Source organism: Malania oleifera, chromosome 7 (assembly GCF_029873635.1).
Source record: "Malania oleifera isolate guangnan ecotype guangnan chromosome 7, ASM2987363v1, whole genome shotgun sequence".
In the NCBI taxonomy this organism is placed as follows: Eukaryota; Viridiplantae; Streptophyta; class Magnoliopsida; order Santalales; family Ximeniaceae; genus Malania; species Malania oleifera.
The window spans coordinates 892,233-904,564 of NC_080423.1; the positions used below are offsets into that span (position 1 = coordinate 892,233).

The window sequence follows — 12,332 nt, forward strand, 5'->3', positions numbered from 1 at the left end:
TACTGTGGAAAGATTTTTATGAATATTATGTTGAGAAAATGAGGAAAATCATTTTTATTATTTTATTACGTAAATTGCAATTATATGTTTTAAGAATCCTGATGGACTAGGTGTGATGAAAGCTCGATACCGTAGTTAGAGAAGAATATTAGTGCATCCATACTGTTGTGGAAGTGTTGGTAGTTGATAGTCAGTTTGGCCTGAGTAGGGTTGTATCCTCCTGGAGTCCGGACCAGGTTGAGGCAGACAAACTAATCTTACAGACATATTACTTTGACTTAGCTGTGGTTTGATCAACCAAGGTAAGTCCAGTCTTCGGACCACTCATACTGTCATGGGGGTTAAACATGTCGTCAGTCCAAAAGGGAGGTTTTCTATTCATATTTGTAGATTTATGTAAATGGGATTATTTGTTGAGCTGAAATTATGAATTGAAAGAAAATAAGTATTTTTAATTATATAGGTGTGAGTTACATTTTACAAATTCCTTTTTTAAATTAAAGTTAAATTAATGGATGTATTTTGCTTACATAAAAACTCTTTTTGCTACACACTGATAATAATCTATTCTTTCTTACTAAGAGGTGTCTCACCCCACTAAATATTTCAACTTTTGAGGACCTATAAGAAAATCAAGCTTAGCGAGCTCTGGAAAGAGGTTAGATATTATAGTTTAGAGTAAGTGTTTGTAAGATACTGAATTATATATATGTTTTATTTTTACTCCTTGGGTTGTAATATTGTTACTTGGAGATACCTATATGTTTGTGGTTGTTTAGTACTCTGGTATAGTATTTGAGTTTAAATTATTTCCGCTATTGGCATTGAGTTGATTTTTGGAAAGTCCCACCCTGGATCCCACTGGGTTCAAGGTGTATGAATTGTGGTATCATATCAGAGAGTATATTTATTCCTATGTGACACTCTGGACTCCAATTTTGGGTTCGGGGCATTGCATGTGTAGTGCATGTGTATGAGTGTGCATGTGCATGAATGTATTATATGCATGGGAATGAAATAGTATATGTGGTGTGTATTAAGGTATATTTTGTATACTTGTGCACGCACGTGAATGCCTGTATACTTCTATATATGAATGAACAAATATATATATATATATATAAGTAGGCATGTGTTCATGCATGCATAGTGCGTGTTATGAGTATGTATAAATGTAGATGAGCATGTTTATGCGCATGGTTGTTTGTATGAATGGAATAATATGCATATTGGGGTATTATCCACATTGTTGTTGTTATAAGATTTCTTTCCTTTCATTGCTATTGTGTTAAAATTATTAATATGATAAAAATTGCAAACAATGTTTCCATTTTATGTAAAAAATTGTTTACGATTTGCATCATTATTGTGATTTCAACAAAATCCCCCAAAATGTAAAAAATCTTTACAAAATTTGTGTTTTTCATGCCCTTAAGTATTTGCTATTTCTATTTTTGTTATCATTCATCAAGAATCCCAAAAAATATCATAGCTAAGCTTTTAAGTTCATTGCATATTAGCATCTTGTGCATGTGTGAAAACCTTTGTGATAAAGAGCCAGGGACAGGGTACTTTAGACATCATCCATACTTTAAGGGGTCATTTTGTTTAATTCAATCAGTTCGAGTTTTCTTAGTAATTTTATTATACAAACTATGCTATTTTTTTTTTTTTTTTTGCATGATTTGTGTGATTTCCATTTTTATTTTTTACGTTCTCATTGTCTTTCATTGTTATTTGCTCTTACTTGAATTGTAAAAAAAAATAAAAAAAATCCAAGGATGGAACTCGAAAGTGAGGTGATGACGTCCTTTCAAAACTGTCAAAATGGGAGTAGTCTCTGTAATGCAAGGATGTTCAATATTTGAAGGCTCCTAAATAAACATGTAAAAGTCTAGAATCTTGCTTAATTGAGTTTAAAAAGAGTAATCATTGACTAATCAAGCATAGTTTGTGGAAGGGGCTTGTAGGGGGCATTGGTACCTTATTTTAACCATGCTATCTAACCATACTTTGGTTACATAGACCAAGACTAATGATTCCTGGACCCATATTTAGTTTGGAGACCAAAAACTGGTTGAAATTAGATAATCTAGTTGCACTTAGGAAAAAAAACAAGTTCGTGTGACCCTATTGAACACTTTATTTTACTCCATCATTTGCATGCACGTCTTCTGAGTTGAGGTGGTTCCGGCCAATGATGCTTTAATAGTGGTAGTTGCTTTTAGGACATTGAAACTTAATCTTTCCATTCTTGCACTAAATGGTAAGGTCCACCATAGTGAAATCTATTGCCTTAATATTTTGAAGTGGCTTAGTCATGGTGTAACTAATAGGGTGATAGTCCTTCCACTTTTCATGGTCTCCCCTCTAGACCCTTTCAACAGTGATCTATTAGTTCTCAAATACTCTTTTCTTAGTTTCATATCTTTATGGACTAGAAAGTAAAGTCTATTGGCTAAAATTTTGTTATTCCCTAGAGTTCCTTATGCTTTATAGTTGATCATTATCCCAACTATAACTAGAGCATCTTTATGTGGCTCTTTGACCCCCTTAGTTTCCTCTTCGATAAAAGTTCTAACCTCTTTCTTTTTAGCCTTCTTTTTGTAAACTTTGCTTCTTTGGGGCCACTACCTTCGTATATAAGACTTGGCTAAATGTTGGTCCTCTTAGTCAAATTACATTCTCCATTGCTAGAAGGGCAATGGCACATTTTCTTTAATTGTAACTTTTTTTGTGGTTGCCAATTTGCTTTTAGCACGTTAACATCGCCACAAAACAAATGCTTGCTAGGTGGAATGCAACTTTATAATTAACATGATTTGTTTTTTAAGTATTCCATTGATAATATCCTTTGATATTCTTTCTTAAAAACTTCACTAAATGAAAGTTCATTATGCATAGGCTTTTGGCAATGGCATGCTCTAGTAAGTATAACAAAGAATTGCATGAAACTTAAAATAAAATCCATTTGCACAAAGAATTGCATGAAACTATATATATACTTCTATTCTTCTTAGGGTGAATTTCTTTGAAACAAACGTAGTACAATATTTTCTATTTTGTGTACTTTTTAAAACTAAATATTACGAAAAAAAATGTTAAAGTACTAATGTTCATCTTGCTCCACACAAACATTACATATATTCCTCTCGGGTTGAATTACTTTGAAACAAATATGGTAAATTTTTTTTTTATTTTGTATATATATATATTTAAAAATTAAATATTACAAAAATATGTTAAGGTACAATGTTCAAAGCCATTGGCCAAAAGATCCAAGCTCCATCTTTGAAGTTGTTTTTTTCAATCACGTTTTCTTTTAGATCACATCATCTAACTTTAATTGATAGATGATATTTTATTTTTCACTAATGTCGTGACGAACATGTTGTGATAAACTTGTTTTGACTAGAATCATTTTCTCATGGTTCTATTTTTGTCTCATTTATTTTTTGAGATTACGTCATCTAATATTTCTATATTGATCATGTGGTGGGAGGATCAAACCGTGCAAAGTACTTGTTGCCCCATCTCTACATGTAACATTGCAAAAACAATTACATTGAATTAGTAAGCAAAAATAGAAAAATGTGATAAGAGTGAAGTCAAAAATCCAAACAACAATTATATTGCTTGGGCATTTATTCCTAGAAACATATGTTCACTGCCATGATAGATGGTGTTTTATTTTTCACAAATGTCATGACAAACTTGTCTTGACTAGAATCACTTTCTCATAGTTCTGTTTTTGTCTTTTTTTTTTTTTGAGATTAAGTCATCTAGTATTTCTATCTTGATCATGTGGTGGGAGGATCAAACCATGCAAAGTACTTGTTGCCCCCATCTCTGCATGTGTCATTGCAAAAAACAATTACATTGAATTAAGAAAAAAAAAAAAAGGAAAATCGGCAAGTTTGAAGTCGAAAACCCAAACAACAATTGTAATGCTTAGGCATTTATTCCTAGAAACATGTATTCATTGCCACGATAAAGGCCACGATAAATGGAGTTCTATTTTTCACAAATGTCGTGGCAAGCTTGTCTTGACTAGAATCCCTTTCTAATGGTTCTGTTTTTGTCTTTTTTTTTCTTGAGATTACATCATCTATTTATCTTTTTTTTGGAATACGCATCAGGTATCCACGCGTCCGTTTTACGGTCCACGCGACTAATCCTATGCTCCTTGAAGTTGACCCCATAATTCTAAAGGGAGGGTAAATTCAAGAATCCAGGGACGGAAACGAGCTCGAGAGGGTTTGAACACCTGATCTCGTGAAAGACACTCCCGCAGCCTGCACTACCACCTGAACCACACCCTAGGGGTTACATCATCTATTTATCTTGATCATGTGGTGGGAGGATCAAACCATGCAAAGTACTTGTCGCCTCCATTTAATAATTACATTGAATTGAGTAAGCAAAAATAGAAAAATGTTGTAAGGCTGAAGTCGAAAACCTGAACAATAATTATATTGCTTTGACATTTCTGCCTAGAAACACCAAGTCTAGGTTGTAATGCCCATCTTGGTGGTTATTGGAGTTGCGTGAAATATGGGCAAATATTTAGACTGCATTAGGTGATGAGCGTACTAATACTCAAAATGTTTGATGTCAAAGAGAAAGATGTAGTTGAACAAAGTCACATGAATAAAACTATATGACTAAATAGACACAAAAATAAATAATTGACCAAACCTAGATTCTACATTAACTAATTCCATTTGAAGTAAAAGACAAGAATTATATGAGGAACTCAAAGAAAAAAGAGAAAGAATGGTTAAATGCTGATGGGATATTATTGGTAGTAAGTAGACACGTGTGACAGTACAATTTGAGAGGGAGAAAGAGAGAAACAGCCAAATTGAATGCAATTTTTTCTTTTTAGTTTTGAGAATGGAAAACAAAACATGAGGCTGAGGGTGAGGGCTGAAGCCAAACTGACAGCAACTCTATTAATAGTGATGTGATAAATAATATTATTAAGAAGAAGAAGAAGAAGAAGACTGAGTGTAAAAGGACTGCGCATAGTTTCCACGCGCCGACCCAATCCCCACTTTGAAGCCAAGCAAAGGAAGGTCTCCGTCCCCTCCACCTCAGAACTCTAATCAAATCAATGATTCTACGACGCCATCATCCATCCATCACCTCTCTCTCTCTCTCTCTCTCTCTCTCTCTCTAGGGTTTGAAAAGAACATCTGAAGAACATCACTCACCGCTACCAATACCATCCTAGGGCTACATGTGTATGCCTGTATTATTATTATCATTATTATGACACAAGAGAATGATGATGAAGATTGTCGTGGTTTTCTTCTCTTTTTACCGTAGGTAATTGAGGAGCAGCAGCACCACCTCCTACGCTCCCGCTCCCGCCTCCGCCTCCGCCTCCGCCTCCGCCATCCAGACCCATGATGGAGAATGGTCCTGGGAATTTGCCGGATAGAATGTCCGCGTTAGCAGTAAATGATTCGTCCCCCAACCACGGCAGCAATAGTGAGAGCTTATTTCAGGTCATGAAAGCAGTGGAAGCTGCCGAAGCCACCATCAGACAGCAGGTCTTTCTTTGCTTCTTCTCATCAAATGCACCCATGTACTATCTACGTTATGCTTTCCATTTTCACCTTCATTTACAAAATACGAGCACGGAACCTGCTTGCCTTTGATTTGGCGATATTGGGCATTTTCCATGTACTTTTAATCCAGTGTGACAGTGCGGCAATGAGTTATTAAATTCTAGATCCAGCAAGTCCTACCGTTGAGCATTATTAAGACAGTCATAGCTATGATCGTAGGGTCAGTTCCTGTGCGTACCTGAGGTGCCTCCAATCCATTGGGCGAGGATTGAAGATTGTTTACTTTCTGGATGAGTAGATGTCTTCCCCGAGTGCATGAAAACTTTGTTTTTATGCCGCACCCAACTTATTTTCCTTCTGGATTCGAGTGATGGACACCTTTGAAAAATTACTGCAACAACAACAAAAACAACAATAGTCAGTGAAGCTCAGAATTGCATATACTGGACTAGTTATAGGAATCATCCCCCCACTTATTTATTTTTATTTTTTCCTTCCCATTTTACTTGATCCAGAATAACATCCTTTGAAAGTTCAAAGGTGGTCAACTCCTGCACTACCTCAATCTATATGTTTTTTTTTTATTGTTTATATATATATATATATATATATATATTTCTGCTTTCTTTTAGGTCTAGCACTCCCCCGTCTCTGTCTAACCTCATTAAAGTCACTCTTTCTCATTGGTGTGCTTTATGGTTCATATTGCAAGTGCCAAGCGAATTTAAATGCCATTTGCTTATATTATTTTCCGTAACTGGCGTATGTTTTGATCCACATGACATAGTGATAAAATTTTAAATTTAGTGGTATTGAATGATCACATAGATTTTCCATGTTAACTGATTTGTTTCATCTCTATGCCTGACATTTTATTTTAATTTTCTTGCATGATTGATCAAGATACCAAGTCTACTAGTTTAGGAACTTTTGATCATCTTTTTGAACTTTTTCCCCATTATCCATCCTAAAATCATAAAACTTTATAGCATGTATTTTCTTAATTCTAGCTATCTCTATATCTGTTGATTCTAAAGCCTCCCCCTAAATTATAGTTTTGATTGTTGTGTTTGCTTTTTCCCCCCTATCAAATTGAAATATTTTCAACTTTCTGTTGATTCTGAAGCCTCCCCCTAAATTATAGTTTTGGTTCTATCTAGAAAAACACAATGATAGATTGTTGTGTTTGCTTTTCCCCCCCTATCAAATTGAAATATTTTCGACTTTTTACTGGCACGTGCAGTCATGAACTACTGTCCAGTATGAGGTCGCAGTCACTTATAAAGTGGCTATTAGTATAATAAGGCATTCTGGTTGTACTTTCAGTCATTGCTTATTTATTGGAAAATAAGGCAAGATTTTGCATTGAATAATAGATTGAATATGCCTTGATGATTCTGTAGCCCCAACCCATTTTCTATGCTTTCGTGTCTTAAAGCTTAATTTGAGAAAAAAATTCTTCTTTGAGAAGTACATAGAAACAAAGATGTGATTTTTTGTTGCCATGCTTGAAAAGAAGACTAACTCATGTTTTGTATAGCATATTATATACTATGTCCAGTTGCTTTTTGTTTACAATGGTTATACGATGAGGTTTGAAATCTTAAGAAGTTATCCCTAGAATTTGTGTAATTGCTTTTATTTATGCTGGCGGTGACATTCTGGTTTTAACAAAGCTGCTGATGCTATCATGTGTTAATTTCACAGGTTGAGGAGAATGATAGATTGAGGATTGAACTTCAAAGAAAAGCCAAGGAATTGGAAAAATATGTAAGTTCTCTTATTTTGATGCTCAATTGTCACTGTTGTTATTATTATTGTTCTTCTTCCATTTATTATTTTAGTAATGGCCTTGTTTGACCATTAATCAACTGTCTTACCTCCTGGACACCTAGCGCAGCTATAGGTCTTAACTTAAGTACATGTTTCACCCCCCAAGGAATTGAGGCTTGCCCTAGATTTGTCAAATGTCATTATTATTAGTAATTTAGTGTTGTTTACTTGTGAGTTGGAATTGAACTACTTTTAGCTGTAAATGTTTTATTGCTATGTTAAATATATCTTTTTGGATAAGCAAAGGGACAATTTCTCTTAATGAAGGAGAAAAGGCATCAAGGGGATTGCACCCAAGAACAATGGAAAAAATGAAAACAATACAACTTTCAAAGGTGTCAAGAAAATCAGAAGTTACATAGATGTCCCTCCCAATCATCTTGCCAATTAGAAATCATAGCTAACCAATGATCTTTGACAACTTGATAAGCGGAGTTGTTCCCTCAAAAGATCTTCTATTCCTTTTCCTCGAGACCATCAAGAATACAACAAAGGGGATGAGGGAAAGGAATTTCCTTCTAACCTTATTAGCTTGCCCTGCCCAAACGGATAACTTGCTCTCCATTGTTGTTGCCGTACGTGGCCATGGAAATAGTTAAGGTCCAAAGATTTCTAGTGCAAGAACAATGTAGAAGGATGTGCTCATATGAGCTTGCTTAAAGTGTAGAATGCACCTATTCATGAGTGGTGAGTCTTTTTTTTTTTTTTTTTGAAGATTATCAAGGGTAAGTATCTTGCCAAGAGTTGCCTCCTATGTGAAAGAAGAGACCTTTGAGGACGCTGCTATTTTCCAATTGTGAATCCAAGGGAAATTATAGTTGCAATCTGCCAGGGAGCTGAGGTGATTGTAGTAAGAAGTGACTGTGAAATTTCCTTCTTTCAAGGATCATTTGGACTTATTCGTGGTGTTTTGGCATTGAAATTCATAAATGCGACTAGAATTTTGATAGAGTATCTGTATCCTAGTCAAAGCCTTTCCAATCAAAGGAATATTCCAGAACATCTCCTGACTAGAGAGCTCTAGTTGTTGGCTAATAAGGGTGTCTTTGTTGCAGGCTAGCCTGAAGATGGAGGGGTATTTGGTGTTGAACTGGGATTCCCCATACTAGATATCATGCCAAAAAATACACATCCTCCCCTTTTCCCACTTGAAATAAAATAAGAGGGAAGAAGTTACTCCATTCTCGCCTAATGTACCACCAAACATTAGTGCCATGGAGTTTGTTCACCGCTTTTGAAATCCAGCCTTTGTCATGGAGGCTGTATTTATTGGTAATGATTTCTCTCGAAATGCTCCTCAATATTGAATCTTTGAAGCCATTTCCGAGAAAGATCCGTATTGAAGATGAGAGGGGATTTGAGACCTAAAGCTCCCTTTTGCGTGATTGTTTTGACCACCCCATATGACAAGATGATGTTTAAAGTCCTCATACATATTCCCCAAATGAATTTTCTTTGAATGCTTTTCAATCTCTTGGCTACAACATTGGGAATGGGAAAAAAGAGATATGAAGTAGACAAGAATATTGGAGAGAGTGCTCTTGATGAGTTGTGAGTCTGCCCACTTTTGACAAGTAATTCCTTTTCCAACCAACCAACTTCCTTTCAAATTTGCTGATTATAGTGTCCCTAACTCCCGTGTCTTTGAACTTTACTCCTAGTAGAAGACCAAGTTAAATGATAGGAAAGACTGCAAGCAAGAAGCCAAAAAGACCAGCAATAAAAGGCCCATGATCACAAGCCCTAATTGGAATGATTTCGCTTTTGTCCAGTTCACTTTTTGGCCTTAGACTACTTCTAACCCGAGGAGGATGCATTTAAGATTGAGAATTTGCTTAGCATCATCTTCATAGAATATGCCAGGTCATTTGCAAAAAGAAGATGAGAGATTGACATAATTTCATTGTTCCTACCAATGCTTGGCCCTTTGAGCAATCCTCTTTTTGTTGGCTTTTATTAACATAAGGCTCAAAACAACCATCACCACAGAAGGGGTCAGGTGGTTTCCTTGTCTCAAGCCATGCGAAGATCTGAAAAACTTTTTAGGGCAGCCGTTGACGAACACAGAGAATGAGGGGGTGGAGATACAATGATTAATCCAGTTGCACCATATTCCTCCAAAACTATTCTCTTGAGGATATACAATAGGAAATTCCAGTTCACATGGTCAATGCCTTCTCCATACTTGCTTGCGCACCATTCCTTTTTACTACCCTTAATGTAGTCATCCACCACCTTGTTCACAATGAAGGAGGCATCCAAGATCTATCTGTCTACAGTGAAAGCATGCTAGTGTTTCCCTATAACTTTCAAAATCGCTAGTCCGTCCCTAGCCACAAAGACTTTAGAGAAGAGTTTATAAAGGCTACTAATGAGGTTGATAGGGCAAAAATCTTTAATGTAGGCTTTTGCTTTTTAGGGATCCAGGAGACAAAGGTTTAGTTGATGATGGACATGAATCTACCAGAGCTATGGGAGTCCTCGAAAACACCGATAATGCCCTCTTTGAGGATGTCTTAATATCTTTGGAAGAACGTGATGTTGAACCATGGTTTTGAAATTCGGACTGGTGGTTGACTCGGAGAAGACACTGGGTCGGTTGGACCGGTCGAACTAGTGTGTCAAACCGGTGATTTAGCATGATAAATGTTAAATCTTGATATACATTGTTGACCCACAACCTAATAGCTTAAGCTTTTAGGTAAAGTGGTAATCTAACATGACACCAAAGCTGGTTACTAGGTGGTCCTTGGTTCTAGTTTTGTTGCTTGTGTTTGTTGTGTTTGATTGAAAAAATTGTTGTGTGTATTCCTTGTAATGGGTGTTATTTATTGTGTGTTTCTTTCTCCATGTGTTGTCGAGCTGCACATGCGGGGGAATGTTAAAGGTTGATATATGTTGTTGGCCCACAATCTAATAGCTTAAGCTTTCAGGTAAAGTGGCAATCTAACAATAAAATAACATAATAATATTTATTAATATAGTAATGTTATCAATATATTATTATGTGTATACATAAATGTTATATGTATTTATTCCTCAATTTCTGCTAGAGTATTCTTCCTTGTGGCGTAAATTGTTAAAAGTAAGTATGGAATAAATGAGAATGGGTGGGATACTAATTTGAGATTTAGATGTTCTTCAAAGAGTCCGTGGAAAGCTATGTCTCAGAGTTATTCCCTCTTCATTTTCCATATTAAATTCTTGGTAGGAAGGGGTAGTTTTGGAAAGATCCTTGTTGGGGAATGTAGTTTTGCCCACCTCGTTTCCTTGCCTCTTTTTCTTGAGCTCAAGGTAGCATGGCTCTATTTCATCTTTTGTTGTTGATCTAGGTTGTCCTTTGCCTTTTTGGGATTTTCATTTTCATAGGTCGTTGAATGATAGGGAGTTGGTAGAGCTATCCTCTTTGCTAGTCTTGCTGAATAACTGCCATATTTCTTTGGAGGAGGATAGTCGATCTTGGTCTTTTGGATCCTTTGGGGATTTATTCTTGAAAATCTGTTTGTGATTTTCTGGCTATATCTAATTCATTTTTTCCTCTTTATAGATCCATTTGGAAGGCCAAAGTCTCCTTTAAAATCAAGGATTTTATTTGGTTGGTTGCGCTTGATAGAATAAATACTGATAACTTGTTGCAGGTCAGGAGACCTTTGAAGGCTCTATCTCCAGATATATGTGCTTTTTGTTTTAATCGTTCACAATCTGCATCTTATCTTTTTATACATTGTGATTATGCTTGGAGGATATGGAATACGTTATTTGGTTTTTTAGGAGAATGTTGGGTGAGTTCAGAGGCAGTGGAGGACTTTTTGGCAGTTTCTTTAGTTGGTTTGGGCAGGAAAATGGAAAGGGCAGCACTGGAGGAAATGTGGTTTCTTTGCAGTATTTTAAGGGTTGTGGATGGAGTGTAATGTGCGTATGTTTTTAGGGAAGAAGTTGTCACATTTGCTGGTTTGGGAAAGAGATATATTATTTGGCTTCTCTTTGGTTTGTTGGGCAGTTGAATTTTAAGGGGGTGAACTTTTCTGTTATTCAGCATGAGTGGTGCTATGGGTTGGATTGTTAGTATGCACTGGTTTTACTTGCTCTTTTTAGTTTTTCCAGTTTTTTTCTACATTTTTTTTATCTAAATTTCCAGACTTTACTAAGTAGATGTCTTATTCTCCCGGCTGTTTACCCTTAATCTACTAATGAAATTCTTCTTTTACTATCCAGAAAAAATACTATATGTAATAATATATTTGTTATAATACAAATAATATTACACTGATTCCATTTAAAATATTATTCCATGTAAGTAATAATATTTTTAAAAAATGTTTTGATTAAAAGTGCATATATTAACAAATTAAAGTAAATATATATATATTTTGTATAAATTTCCACGTTCATCTAAATCAAGTTTGAAGTTTAAAGTTTGAATCACCTTTTCTTTTACAAAAAAAATATTCTTTAAAACTTGTTAATTTTTTAGCCAAAAAAGCAAAATAATATTTGAAGTTGCTGTTGACTATGGATATTTGTGAATAGAGAATTCAGTATGTCATTAGATATATTTAATGGTTCCATAAATAAACCAAAACAGGCAGCTGGGGGTAGTGGTAGACAGCAGTGGTGTTTCTCCAGACAATTTCTGGGTTCAATTCCCAGGAGCTAAGAACCTTTGTACATCTATATGTATATAATTTCAAATCAGTGGCGGCTGAACCCGCTTTCAGTCCTGGTTCAGATTGGGTTGGCTGGGTCAGTTCGGGTTGGCATCAATTCTGGTTCTAGGGGCCTGACCAGATGGCCTAGTGACCAATTCCGATTGAACTTGGTTAGATTGACTAGTCTGGCCAGGGTTTTCAAACTGTGGTTGAAACCGTCAGGGTTAGGAGCTTTTTGCCATTACAACTCCTGATGGCTTGAAGAATTTCCTCT

General features: G+C 35.7%; 1 protein-coding gene across 8 annotated transcripts in view; it reads left to right on the forward strand.

Moving 5' to 3' along the window:
* The first annotated feature begins 4,892 nt into the window (after nt 1–4,892).
* LOC131160384 (uncharacterized) overlaps nt 4,893–12,332 on the forward strand; it is a 68,222-nt gene continuing 60,782 nt past the window's right edge. For 2 of the 8 annotated variants that reach the window (XM_058116021.1, XM_058116022.1), the window contains exons 1-2: nt 4,952–5,558; nt 7,284–7,346. In XM_058116021.1, the coding sequence (XP_057972004.1) occupies nt 5,412–5,558; nt 7,284–7,346 (210 nt within the window). In that variant the 5' untranslated portion in view covers nt 4,952–5,411. Of the gene's footprint in view, nt 5,559–7,283; nt 7,347–12,332 lie in introns of all 8 variants that reach the window. The other 6 variants (XM_058116017.1, XM_058116020.1, XM_058116023.1 and 3 more) reach the window with 6 other exon arrangements.